Source organism: Zophobas morio, unplaced genomic scaffold, assembly GCF_036711695.1.
Source record: "Zophobas morio isolate AGI-343-1 ecotype UQ-CSIRO unplaced genomic scaffold, CSIRO_AGI_Zmor_V1 ptg000028l, whole genome shotgun sequence".
NCBI classification, from domain to species: Eukaryota; Metazoa; Arthropoda; class Insecta; order Coleoptera; family Tenebrionidae; genus Zophobas; species Zophobas morio.
Genome location: NW_026972133.1, coordinates 2,853,733 through 2,868,147, shown reverse-complemented (window position 1 = coordinate 2,868,147; position 14,415 = coordinate 2,853,733). Strand labels below are relative to the sequence as shown.

General features: G+C 36.1%; 1 protein-coding gene across 1 annotated transcript; it reads right to left on the bottom strand.

Annotated features, from left to right (window-relative positions):
• Positions 1–2: 2 nt before the first annotated feature.
• On the bottom strand, positions 3–14,296 carry LOC135137087 (adenylyl cyclase 78C-like). Its single transcript, XM_064066632.1, has 9 exons — positions 14,286–14,296; positions 14,014–14,211; positions 13,169–13,969; positions 12,832–13,118; positions 12,568–12,787; positions 12,207–12,520; positions 723–1,486; positions 301–674; positions 3–252 (listed from the first exon to the last, which is right to left on the bottom strand). Exons 1-9 carry the CDS (start codon positions 14,286–14,288, stop codon positions 40–42), a joined length of 3,174 nt encoding a protein of 1,057 aa, XP_063922702.1. The 5' UTR covers positions 14,289–14,296; the 3' UTR covers positions 3–39.
• Positions 14,297–14,415: the final 119 nt, after the last annotated feature.

Genomic DNA, 14,415 nt, shown 5'->3' with positions numbered 1-14,415 from the left:
AATTTATAATATAATTCTTTATTTATTATAAACACATAGTTAATATTTATAACTCCGAGCTACCAACTTCTTCCGGTTTCGAGCTATCGCATGTACCACTTCTCCCAAACTCTTACTCTTGCTAAAATTCCTCTGACAACTCCTAACCTTCTTCAGTTTCTTCCCAACAACCAGGCACGTCTCCATCAACCCTTTTCCCTTCACTTTTATTAAACCTCGCTCCCGGACGTCGAACCCTTGCTGTGCTAAAATCTACCCCAAAATTAGTCACATTATTGTCAATCAAAACCAGAAAAGTACCACTCCGGTATGTTTGGGTACTTGAATATGTCCAATAACTCCAGTGGAATCCATCCTCGAAGCTTCATTCACCGTGTCCCCCCAGACATCAAAAATCGGTTTTTTGGCTCCGATGACCCCACAAACCAGAGGTCCATGGGACACCCCAATCCGCATCACGAAACTATTGAACGAATCCTTGTTGATTTCCGCCAGCTTTTGCCTTATGGCCACCCCAAACGCCACTAGTACCCCTAAATGGTCGCTGTTTTGTAAGGGGTTTTTGACTGGGGGTTGCAACCCCGACACCGCCATATACGTGGCGGTAGCGCTTATGGTTTTGATTTTTTCAATACAAGAGTAGTCTTCTTCGTCGAGGATTTCGTCAAAGTCGGCTGAAATAAATATATAGTACCACGGTACTATACCAAGTGGAATTTTACCGATGATTTCGTTGAGAAGACGTATGCACTCCAGACCTCGTTCCTCCGAGTAGAATTTAGCAAAATTTGGAATACTGGCGAATAGTACCCCGATGTTTTCCCTATACTGGGAATATAGTTCCTCGTTCTTGTACTCGCGGTTCAGGAAATGCTTGGCGACGTAGTCTGGTAGTACATTGGTTAGAAGTTGCATGTTGGTTTCTCTAGCCGCGTTGATCCCTTTCAACTCCTCTTCGGCTTTTTGTTGCCACAGGAAGTACAACCGGGACGTCACTTCCACCAGACGGGCGTAGTACGTCGATATGGTAATAACAATGATCAAAAGTGATATCAAGTGTGTGTAAGTTTTGACAACTACTGCAGGTTCGTGGGTGAAAGACGGAAAACACGTCCTCTTGTTTTGGCAAACCGGTTTCAAAATAATAGTAGTGGTGAATAGTAGTACCAAAATTGCGGTTAGACAAAACTTTACTAAATAGTTGACCCATAAAGCCGTTACTATCGTTAATATGTAGATGGTCCAAGAGAAAGTAATGTATTGTTGACCATCCTCTTGAACGCTATAAATGTAAGTACTGGTTGCCGCCATGGTCATAATAATACCAACGAAAACTGATGTTCTACGTTTTTTGGTATGGTTGAGAGACCTGGAAAGTACTTGCGTCCACAGCGGAAAGGTCTTGTACTTTTCGGCGACCACAAGAAGTACCACTATGGTTAACAAGGTACTCGCGGTGCTCAAAGCAACTGCAAGCTCAACCGACCTACAAAAAACGGAAGCATCAATTAGAAAAAATTGGCCGAAAGTTGTTTCGACAGAACTTCCCTCGCTTGTGCGGAATTTTTCTTTTTCGTGATAACCTCTATGGAGTAAAACCAATATAGGAGATACTAATCATTAAAGTTTCACCTTCTTGAAAAAGATATGGGAGCCCTGCGAAGGTTTAATATTCTTAAAAAAAGACACTTGGGAACCCCAGAGGGTTTCGCCTTTTTAAAAAATGACAGTTGGGAACCCCGAGAAGGTTTCACATTCTAAAAAAAAAAAAAATATTTGGGGCCTCTGAGAAGATTTCACATTCTTAAAAAAAGACAATTGGGACTCCCGGGAAGGTTTCACATTCTTAAAATAAATTACATTTGGGGCCCCCGAGAAGGTTTTTCATTTTTAAAAAAGACAGATGGGACCCCCGAGAAGGTTTCACATTAAAAAAAATCACACTTGGGGCCCCCGAGAAGGTTTCACATTGTTAAAAAAAATTACATTTGGGGCCCCCGAGAAGGTTTTACATTTTTAAAAAAGACAGTTGGGACCCCCGAGAAAGTTTCAAATTGTTAAAAAAAATTACAATTGGGGCCCCCGAGAAGGTTTTATATCTTTAAAAGAGACAATAGGAACCCCCGGGAAGGTTTCACATTCTTACAAAAAATTACATTTGGGGCCCCCGAGAAGGTTTTTCATTTTTAAAAAAGACAGATGGGACCCCCGAGAAGGTTTCACATTAAAAAAAATCACACTTGGGGCCCCCGAGAAGGTTTCACATTGTTAAAAAAAATTACATTTGGGGCCCCCGAGAAGGTTTTACATTTTTAAAAAAGACAGTTGGGACCCCCGAGAAAGTTTCAAATTGTTAAAAAAAATTACAATTGGGGCCCCCGAGAAGGTTTTATATCTTTAAAAGAGACAATAGGAACCCCCGGGAAGGTTTCACATTCTTACAAAAAATTACATTTGGGGCCCCCGAGAAGGTTTTCCATTTTTAAAAAAGACAAATGGGACCCCCGAGAAGATTTCACATAAAAAAAATCACACTTAGGGTCCCCGAGAAGGTTTCACATTGTTAAAAAAAAATTACATTTGGGGCCCTCGACAAGGTTTTTCATTTTTAAAAAAGACAGATGGGGCCCCCGAGAAGGTTTCAAAATTGTTAAAAAAAAATACAATTGGGGCCCCCGAGAAGGTTTTGTATCTTTAAAAGAGACAATTAGAAACCCCGGGAAGGTTCCACATTTTTATAAAAAATTACATTTGGGCCCCCCGAGAAAGTTTTTCATTAAAAAAAAAACAGATGGGACCCCCGAGAAGGTTTCACCTAAAAAAAAAATACACTTGAAGCCCCCGAGAAGGTTTCACATTGTTAAAAAAAAATTACATTTGGGGCCCTCGACAAGGTTTTTCATTTTTAAAAAAGACAGATGGGGCCCCCGAGAAGGTTTTAAATTGTTAAAAAAATTACAATTGGGGCCCCCGAGAAGGTTTTGTATCTTTAAAAGAGACAATTGGAACCCCCGGGAAGGTTTCATATTTTCATAAAAAATTACATTTGGGGCCCCCGAGAAGGTTTTTCATTAAAAAAAAAAAAACAGATGGGACCCCCGAGAAGGTTTCATATTAAAAAAAAAAAATACACTTGGGGCCCCCGAGAAGGTTTCATATTGTTAAAAAAAAATTACATTTGGGGCCCTCGAGAAGGTTTTACATTTTTAAAAAAGACAGATGGGGCCCTCGAGAAGTTTTCAAATTGTTAAAAAAAAATTACAATTGGGGCCCCCTAGAAGGTTTTGTATCTTTAAAAGAGACAATTAGAACCCCCGGGAAGGTTTCATATTTTTATAAAAAATTGCATTTGGGGCCCCCGAGAAGGTTTTTCATTTAAAAAAAAAACAGATGGGACCCCCGAGAAGGTTTAACATTAAAAAAAATTACACTTGGGGCCCCCGAGAAGGTTTCATATTGTTAAAAAACAATTACATTTGGGGCCCCCGAGAAGGTTTTTCATTAAAAAAAAAACAGTTGGGACCCCCGAAATGGTTTCAAATTGTTAAAAAAAATTACAATTGGGGCCCCAAGAAGGCTTTGTATCTTTAAAAGAGACAACTGGAACACCCGGGAAGGTTTCACATTTTTATAAAAAATTTCATTTGAGGCCCCCGAGAAGGTTTTTCATTAAAAAAAAAAAACAGATGGGACCCCCGAGAAGGTTTCACATTAAAAAAAATACACTTGGGCCCCCCGAGGTTTCAAATTGTTAAAAAAAAATTACAATTGGGGCCCCCTAGAAGGTTTTGTATTTTTAAAAGAGACAATTGAAACCCCCGGAAAGGTTTTTCATTTTTAAAAAAGACAGATGAGACCCCCGAGAAGGTTTCACATTTAAAAAAAAATACATTTGGGGCCTCCGAGAGGGTCTTTCATTTCTAAAAAGACAGTTGGGACCCCCGAGAAGGTTTCAAATTGTTAAAAAAAATTACAATTGGGGCCCTCGAGAAGGTTTTGTATTTTTAAAAGACACAATTGGAACCCCCGGGAAGTTTTAACATTCTTATAAAAAATTATATTTGGGGCACCCGAGAAGGTTTTTCATTCTTAAAAAAGACAAATGGAACCCCCGAGAAGGTTTCACATTAAAAAAAAATCACACTTGGGGCCCCCGAGAAGGTTTTACATTGTAAAAAAAAATTACATTTGGGACCCTCGAGAAGGTTTTTTATTTTTAAAAAAGACAGATGGGGCCCCCGAGAAGTTTTCAAATTGTTAAAAAAAAATTACAATTGGGGCCCCCGAGAAGGTTTTGTATCTTTAAAAGAGACAATTAGAACCCCCGGGAAGGTTTCATATTTTTATAAAAAATTGCATTTGGGGCCCCCGAGAAGGTTTTTCATTTAAAAAAAAAACAGATGGGACCCCCGAGAAGGTTTAACATTAAAAAAAATTACACTTGGGGCCCCCGAGAAGGTTTCATATTGTTAAAAAACAATTACATTTGGGGCCCCCGAGAAGGTTTTTCATTAAAAAAAAAACAGTTGGGACCCCCGAAATGGTTTCAAATTGTTAAAAAAAATTACAATTGGGGCCCCAAGAAGGCTTTGTATCTTTAAAAGAGACAACTGGAACACCCGGGAAGGTTTCACATTTTTATAAAAAATTTCATTTGAGGCCCCCGAGAAGGTTTTTCATTAAAAAAAAAAACAGATGGGACCCCCGAGAAGGTTTCACATTAAAAAAAATACACTTGGGCCCCCCGAGGTTTCAAATTGTTAAAAAAAAATTACAATTGGGGCCCCCTAGAAGGTTTTGTATTTTTAAAAGAGACAATTGAGACCCCCGGAAAGGTTTTTCATTTTTAAAAAAGACAGATGGGACCCCCGAGAAGGTTTCACATTAAAAAAAATACATTTGGGGCCTCCGAGAGGGTCTTTCATTTCTAAAAAGACAGTTGGGACCCCCGAGAAGGTTTCAAATTGTTAAAAAAAATTACAATTGGGGCCCTCGAGAAGGTTTTGTATTTTTAAAAGACACAATTGGAACCCCCGGGAAGTTTTAACATTCTTATAAAAAATTACATTTGGGGCACCCGAGAAGGTTTTTCATTCTTAAAAAAGACAGATGGGACCCCCGAGAAGGTTTCACATTAAAAAAAAATCACACTTGGGGCCCCCGAGAAGGTTTTACATTGTTAAAAAAAATTACATTTGGGACCCTCGAGAAGGTTTTTTATTTTTAAAAAAGACAGATGGGGCCCCCGAGAAGGTTTATAAATTGTTAAAAAAAATTACAATTGGGGCTCCCGAGAAGGTTTTGTATCTTTAAAAGACACAACTGGAACACCCGGGAAAGTTTCACATTTTTATAAAAAATTACATTTGGGGCCCCCGAGAAGGTTTTTTATTAAAAAAAAAAAAAAAAAACAGATGGAGCCCCTGAGAAGGTTTCACATTAAAAAAAAAATCACACTTGGGGCCCCCGAGAAGGTTTCATATTGTTAAAAAAAAATTACATTTGGGGCTCCCGAGGTTTTTCATTTTTAAAAAAGACAGTTGGGACCCCCGAGAAGGTTTCAAATTGTTAAAAAAAATTACAATTGGGGCCCCCTAGAAGGTTTTGTATTTTTAAAAGAGACAATTGAAACCCCCGGAAAGGTTTTTCATTTTTAAAAAAGACAGATGGGACCCCCGAGAAGGTTTCACATTAAAAAAAAATACATTTGGGGCCTCCGAGAGGGTCTTTCATTTCTAAAAAGACAGTTGGGACCCCCGAGAAGGTTTCAAATTGTTAAAAAAAATTACAATTGGGGCCCTCGAGAAGGTTTTGTATTTTTAAAAGACACAATTGGAACCCCCGGGAAGTTTTAACATTCTTATAAAAAATCACACTTGGGGCCCCCGAGAAGGTTTCATATTGTTAAAAAAAAAATTACATTTGGGGCTCCCGAGGTTTTTCATTTTTAAAAAAGACAGTTGGGACCCCCGAGAAGGTTTCAAATTGTTAAAAAAAATTACAATTGGGGCCCCCGAGAAGGTTTTTTATCTTTAAAAGAGACAATTGGACCCCCGAGAAGGTTTCATATTCTTAAAAAAAATTACATTTGGGGCCCCCGAGAAGGTTTTTCATTTCTAAAAAGACAGTTGGGACCCCCGAGAAGGTTTCGAATTGTTAAAAAAAATTACAATTGGGGCCCCCGAGAAGGTTTTGTATTTTTAAAAGAGACAATTGGAACCCCCGGGAAGGTTTCACATTCTTATAAAAAATTACATTTGGGGCTCCCGAGAAGGTTTTTCATTCTTAAAAAAGACAGATGGGACCCCCGAGAAGGTTTCACATTAAAAAAAAATCACACTTGGGGCCCCCGAGAAAGTTTTACATTGTTAAAAAAAATACATTTGGGGCTCCCGAGAAGGTTTTTCATTTTTAAAAAAGACAGTTGGGGCCCCCGAGAAGGTTTCACATTAAATAAAAAACATATTTGGGGCCCCCGAGAATGCTTTACATTTTAAAAAAGACAGTTAGGACCCCTGAGAAGGTTTCATATTCTAAAAAAAACATTTAGGCCACCCGAGAAGGTTTTACATCATTAAAAAAAAGGTTGCGACCCCCGAGAAAGTTTCACATTAACAAAATGACATTTGGCGCCCCCGAGAAGGTTTTAAATTTGAAAAAAAAAAACACACAATTGGGACTCCTGACAAGATTTCACATTTTTAAGAAAATCAGTTAGGACCCCCGAGAAGGTTTCACATTAAAAAAACACATTTGGGGCTCCCGAAAAGGTTTTACATTAAAAAAAACAGTTGGGACCCCTGAGAAGGTTTCACATTTTGAAGAAAAACAGTATGGACACATTCACATTTCAGAAAAAAAAAACATTTGACGTCCCCGAGAAAGTTTTAAATTTGAAAAAAAAAAATTGGAACCCTGAGAAGGTTTCACTTTCTAAAAAATAGTATATTATTAACCAAGGTTGTGAAGCGAAGCGTTCTAGACCGAGCGCAAATTAGCAGTGGCTTCACAACCGTGGTTAATATACTATTTTTTCGCTACTACAAACCGTAAGACAATAAATTGAAAAAATAAAGCATCAATTTTTTGACGCAAAAAGATTGTGTTTTGATTTCGAATCAAACTTAATCTAAATGTTGAACACAAAGAGAACCGTTTACACTTGTTGCTGAAGTAATCATTATTTCATCTTCCACCGTCTACCAACTGCCACGCGTATACTTAAGTAATGTTAGCAACATACATTTATTCATTTTTTAAGAAATAATCACATCAAGTATTTCATACATAACCTCAATCTTCTTTTTGAACCTTGGTCGCAAAAGTCGAACTTTACTACCTCTAAACAAGTCGACAATTGCATGCTTCATGGCTACTAGTGAAAAAAATCAGTTTTACGCTATTCGAGAATTTTTGTAGTGAGTTGCGTTTAGGAGCCATAACTTTGCGACACGAAAATGAATTCCATCGAATTAACGTTTTTTGCTACAAAAATGTCTCTTAATAACAGAAAACGGTGTCTGTTATCACATTATACATTTGTATTTTCCTGAAAATTATTTGAAATATCTCGTAGAACCGTTGCCAAGTTGCCGTTGATAGTAACTTTGGTGTTCAACTTTTACCGTATTTCAAGGGGTTGTAGAAAAAAAGTGAAGGATTATTTTTTTATTGTTGCCGAAATAAGTCTACACATATTAAGTAAAAAAAAGACAAAATGTAGCCCCGCCCACCCGCCCTATCGCAATTGTGATGATTTTTTTTTATTCGTCATGAATCAAGAAGGCGGAGCTTAACTGCAAAATCCTTATGTCTCTACGAGAAATTAAAACATGTTTTTGAGTATCGTATTGTTCAAAGAATACTGCGTACAATCGCACGCAAATGTTTTGAGCCTATGGGCGGATCATTTTTGCCGGTCGTCACCGAAGGAGGCGGTCCAAATCGTCCAAGGGCAGAATTTGTAGGTAGGCTCAAACTATAACGAAATTTACGTGTTGACCAAATTCTTACCCTGAATTAGTTTTAATTTTATAAATACTCTGAATTAGTTTTAATTTTATAAATACCCTATCTAAAATGTTCAGAATATGATGAGTCTATACTTGTGATTTACCATTCCATTAATATTTTTTGGATTTGTTTATACATACAGGGTGACTCAAAAAAAAATGACTGAGTCAATTTATTTTATTGAAGAAATCAAGAATTGCAAAACTGAATACTTTGAAATCTTGTCAATTAGTTAGAAAAAAAAAACCTGTCCTGCTCTAATAACATCGAGAATATGCTCAAAATCACACTAATATTAGGTCTAACTTTGCCGACCATAGTTATAAAATTCACCTTAAAGTAAGTCACGGACATTTTTTGAAGTGTACTACATTTCTATACCTGTGATTTATCATTGCAGTAATATTTTTTAGATTTACTTATACAGCCTGTCTCAAAAAAAGGTCACTTCGATTTTCGATTTTTCGTTTTTTCGACCAACAGTTTCATCGAATTAGATTTTTCAGTTTCCATTTATCTATCAACTTTTCGATTTTATTACTTTCTAATTTTCTGATTTTTCAAATTTGCGGTATTTTGATTTTTCGAGTTTTCAGTTTTTTCGTTTTTCGATTTTTTAATTTTTCGTTTTTTTGATTTTTCGATGTTTTGATTTTTTAATTTGCCGTTCTTTCAATTTTCGATTTTTCGTCTTTCCATTTTTAGATTTTTTGATTTTTCTGTTCGTCAGTTTTTAGACTTTGCAATTTTTTTGCATTTTTCGATTATATTTTACTTTCCGATTTTTTTGATTTTTGAATTCTCGATTTTACGTTTTTAATTCTTTGATTTCCGATTTTTCGATTTTCCATTAATCATAAAATTTTTCGGTTGTTTTATTTTTCGACCTTCAATTTTTCAACTTTCGATTATTCGATTTTCCATTTCCTGATTTTACGATTTTTCGATTTGCGATTTTTCGATTTTCGTTTTTCCGCTTTTGTGGTTTTTCGATTTTTCTGTTTGTTTCAGTTTTTATGGTTCTGCAATTTGCAGCTTTTAGATTTCAATTTTGTTACTTTCCGATTTTCCACTTTTCGATGTTTTGATTTTTTTTCGATCGTCGTTTTTTCGATTTTCATTTTTTCGATTTTTTGATTCTTCAATTTTTAGGCCTTGCAATTTTTTTACTTTTCGTTTTTTCGAGTATTTGTTTCATCGAATTTTCGAGTTTTCGATTTTTCGGTTTTCGATTTTTCGATTTTCCATGTTTAGATATTTTTCGATTTTTTTTTATTTTTCGATTGTTCTGTTCGTCAGTTTTGAGACTTTGCAATTTTTACTTTTCCACTTTTCTATTATTTTAGTTTCGGATTATTCAATTTTTGAATTTTCGTTTTTTTTTTAATTTTTCGATTTCCGATTTTTTAATTTTTCGATTTTTCTGTTCGTCAGTTTTTAGGCTTTCCAATCTGTTTACTTTTCGATTTTCGATTATTTTTTTTAAGTTTTTTGATTTTTGAATTGTCGACTTTTAGAGTTTTCAATATTATGAATTTTCGATTTTCGGTTTTTCCATTTTTAGATTTTTGATTTTCCAGTTTTGTATTTTCAGATTTTCTGTTTTTCGCATATCTGATTTATCAAATTTTCGATTTTTCGGCTTTTCGATTTTTCGATATTTGATTTTCGAATTTTCGATTGTTCAGTTTTCGATTTTTCAGCTTTTAGACTTCAATTTTTTTACTTTTCTATTTTCCAAATTTTCGAGTTTCAATTTTCAGATTTTTGATTTTTCGATTTTCTTTTTAAATTTTTGAATTTTTCGGTTTTGGTTTTTCGAATTTTTGATTTTTAATTTTTCCATTCTTCGGTTTTTAGACTTCAATTTTCTTTCTTTTAAATTTTTCGATATTCTATTTTCCGCTTTTCAGAATTTTCGATTTTCAGTTTTCAGACTTTCGATGATTAGAATTTTGGATTTTTCAGTTTTATGATTTTTCGATTTTTAGAAAATTTGAGTAGTCGAATTTTCGATTTTTCAATTCATCGATTTTTCAATGTTCAATTTTTCAATTTAAATTTTGCGATTTTCAATTTGTCCATTGTCAATTTTTAGAATTTTCGGTTTTTCAATTTTTTCATTCTCAACTGTTAGACTTCAATTTTGTTGCTTTCCGATTTTTTGGTTTTCGATTTTCCAATTTTCAGAATTTCCAAGTTTCTTTATTCAGATTTTCGATTTTCCACTTTTTAGATTTTAGATTTTTCGAATTTTTGTTTTTCCAATTTTTTGCTTTTTCGATTTTTCTGTTCGTTTCAGTTTTTAGGCTTTGCAATTTTTTTTACTTTATATATTTTGATTATTTTAATTTCCGATTTTTTAAATTTTTGTTTTTGATTTTTTTAATTTTCAATATTACAAATTTTTGACTTTTCGATTTTTTGGTTTTCCCGTTTTTCAATTTTCGATTTTTGAGGTTTGTGAATTTCCACTTTTCGATCGACCTAGGTATTTAATTCATTGAATTTTCGATTTTTTGATTAGCCATTTTTAGATTTTCGAATTTTACGATTTGTATTTTTCGATTTTCTGTTTTTTGCATTAGTGAATTTCAGTTTTTCCGATTTTTGATTTTGCGCATATTTGATTAATCAAATTTTCGATAAAGTTACCATGCTTACAAAAACTTCAAAACATCTACAATATTTCAAAGTATTCAGTTTTGCTATTCTTGATTTCTTCAATAAAATAAATTGAATCAGTCATTAACTTTTTTGAGACACCCTGTATAACCAAATCTAAAAAATATTAATGCAGTGATAAATCACAACTATAAAACTCATCATATTTTATACATTTAAGATAGGATTTATTCTGCAAAATTTTGAGGTGACGTCATAAATTTTTTAGAGGGGATAAGCAAATATATTTTAATTAAAAATGTATCATGTTTATCATGATTTTAAAACATCTGCAAGATTTCAAAGTATTCGATTTTGCAAATTCAAAATTAAATTGCAAAATATTGTTTTATAATTTTGATTTTTTTTTCCAAAAATCTGGACGTTTCGGATAAAAACTCAACACGGAGTCATAAACTCCATGTGTAGGACTATGTTACTGTATACAATTTAAAACCCATTTACTATGCATAAATTTGAAGTGACGTCATCACATTATTGGTGGGGATGATTAGACAAATTTAATAATTTTGCGACATTTATGAAAAAAATATCAGTTAACAAAAATGGCACGTTTTTATTATTATGCCAGTTACATGTCACTCAACGACAATATCGTTTTTTTTTTTAAGAGTATTTTATTTGAAAAAGTGATGAAATTTTTTGTACGGAACAATTGGTCGAAAGATGTTAGAAAGCAAAATAATTCATGTCTGGACCATCCTTACTCACGAACGAAAGTGACCATTATTTTATGGGTTACAACTACCTGCTAAATCTTCTCCGACAAATTCGAGAGAACTGGTGTGAGCCATAAATATTTCTTACCAAATGTAACAATAACTACTGTCCGTCCCGTTATTGTCAATAAAATTTTATAGGGTAAAATGTGAATTTCGTTGTAGTTTGAGACTACCTACAAATTCTGCCCTTGAAGGATTTGGACCGCCTTCTTCGGTGAGGGCAGGCAAAAACGATCCGCCCATAGGCTCAAAACATTTGCGTGTGATTGTACATTAAGAAAAAAATAAAGCCAAAGATTATTCTAACTTGTGATGATTTTTTTATTCGTTGTCAGTTCGAGGGGCGGAGCTTAATTGCAAGATCTCACATTATGCCTTTTTTTCTTAATGTACTTAGTATTCTTTGAACAACACGATACTCAAAAACATGTTTTTAATTTCCTGTAAAGAAATAAGTATTTTACAGTTAAGCTTCGCCCTCTTGGTTCACGGTGAAGAAAAAAAATCATCACAGTTGAGATAGGGCGGGTGGGCGGGCTTACATTTTGCCTTTTTGTTTCAATATGCGTAGACTTATTTTCACAACATGAAACTTAAAACATGTTTAAAATTTGATTTTACGATTTTCGTTTGCATAAAGCAAAAACCAGAGGCATAAATAACACCCTTTATCCTTCAGCACTACGTAATAGCAATCTGAAGCTTAAGTGTTTATTTATGTTTATACATCGAAAGAATGTCACGTAGAAATTAGCTTACGCTCGCAAAGTAAAAAATAACACTTACAGTTGCAGCACTAGTAGTTGTGTACCAAGAGCCAGCACCCACAAAATCAAACAACAAATGATATTCGACTTGAACATTTCGTCTTTAAGTCGGGCGTACTGAGCCTCCATGTCAGTGTCGAGGAAATTCAGAGTCAGTTTATTGAGAAAGGACCCCTGTCTTCGCAAATTCATTTCAATTTCGGTGGTACTGCTTTCCAGACTCGGGGACGACATTATCGCAGACGTGGTTTTGGAAACGTGGTACTCGCCTTTACGGCGCGATAGACAAATCAAGCCGTCGCTGGTGTCCATACAATGAAGAGAGTTTTGTAGCTAGAATAACAAGACTGTAGAAACAGGGGTACGATTGTGGTACCTACGTCTCTGAATGGTATTTCGGGGATCCATTCCACTGTAATCGATTGTCGCTTGGGAGTGGGTGTGGTCACGTCTTCGACTGGTTTATTTTCATCTTCCTTCAACAAGTAAGTTTGGATGTTGTATTTGCGTAGCAATGTGTCTCTTTTAAGATCGTTTCTTTGTTCAGCGATGTAGTTCTTGGTGAGGTGGCGGTACGTCACGTCAGTTATATGAACTCTCCTACTCACACTCACGATTATTGTTCTCACAAAAATAGTACTCACCCTGGTACTCCAGTCGCTTCCATGCGATTCGCAATTGACACATCGTGTGACCAAATGTCAAACTGCCATTTCCTCAATCCTAGAACCCCACACAACACGGACCCTGAATGAATCCCGATTCGCATATTCAAGTCAACTCTAGTCTTTATTTTGGCTTCTTTGATAGCGTCAAGCATTTGTAGCCCCATTTCGACTGCACAGTCCGCGTGGTCCCCCCGAGGGTCGGGCAATCCCGCCACGCAATAATAACAATCCCCTAGAAGCTTGATCCTCAAGCAGTAGTTTTTCTACAAACTTAAGTCATAAATAAGAAAGTACCTTCTAACTCTAGTGGTACCAAAGCCAACTTGTCGAACCGCGCAAACAAGTCGTGCAAGTTCTTAACCAGTTCTGGTGCAGTGCACTTGCTGGCCAAAGCCGTGAAGCCTTTGATGTCTGCGAACAAAATGCTCACGTTGTTGTACTTGTGGACGTAGATCTTGTGGAACTGTGGAAGGTTTGTTGAGCTTCGTCGCTCTTCGCTGTCAATATCGCGGACCATTTCTCTAGCGACGAAGTCGGGTAGGATTGAGAAAATCAGACGCTCTTGTCTGTTGTTTTCGTTTTGGGTACGACAGCGGTTTTCCAAGAAGTACAGGGTTTCCACGAAGGACTTCCTCTGGCTTTTGTCCGTCAAAAACTTGATGTAGATGCCGGCGAAGTGAACCGTGAAGTAGAAGAGGGTTTCGGTGGCGAGCTTGTGGAGTTTGAAGGGGGTGTAGGGAGTATCGTCCAGAACCAGGAGTTCGAGAGACACGTGAAGACAATGGAGAATGACAGAGGCGTGACCAAGAGCCAGGGAACAACACAAGGAAATGGGGAGCATGGTATAGGGTACGAAGATGGAAGTGAGACTGTAGCGCAGGGAGCTCCACAGCAACTTTCGTTTCCACAGAAAGAGAGTACCGTTGATTCTTTCTGCTATCAGTACCCACCATAAGCACACAGTGCACAAATTCAGCTGGTTGCTTTTGAAGAAGTACGACAGAATCACGAGGACGATTTTGACCACAAGGCAAGATATAGAAAGACCGAGTTGTACCTGGACGTTAGTGTCTCGGACGAGATTGTCGGTACACCAGAAGTAGAGGTTGGGTAGCTGTAAGCAGAAATGTAGATGGGTTTGCACGTTGTGGGTACTACCTCGATCACTATGTCGATCAAGATCATGAAAATCAAAGGCGATCGTCGTCTTTGGTGGTAGTGGTTCAAGTACACCGACTCTAGAAAGTTGGAGGAAAATCTGTTGGTCCATCGGTTCAAGCGAATACCTTTGTAGTACCGACGACGGTTCATGCAGCTGCTGCAGTCAAAGAACTCCAAAGAGTCCTCTTCTTGAAACTAGTTACAGTGAAAACTTTATCAGTGAAAAACTATTCGTGGTTGTAGTCAAAATTGCCCGAGTTTGTACTTACCATGACCGATTTGTTTGATTATCAAACCAAAACTGTATTTTTACAAGAAATCTAGAAATATTAGTCAGTTTGTCGACATATGGTTGCACTAATCACTCTAGATAAAAAAAGCTTCTGGTTGACGATAAAC

Excerpts from the sequence above, each read along its gene's own strand:
- LOC135137087 (XM_064066632.1), bottom strand. Across the intron at positions 13,119-13,168 it reads GGTTCGACAAGTTGGCTTTG|AAAAACTACTGCTTGAGGAT; the intron begins GTACCACTAGAG and ends TTAAGTTTGTAG. Across the intron at positions 675-722 it reads TCTTCTCAACGAAATCATCG|CCGACTTTGACGAAATCCTC; the intron begins GTAAAATTCCAC and ends TATTTATTTCAG.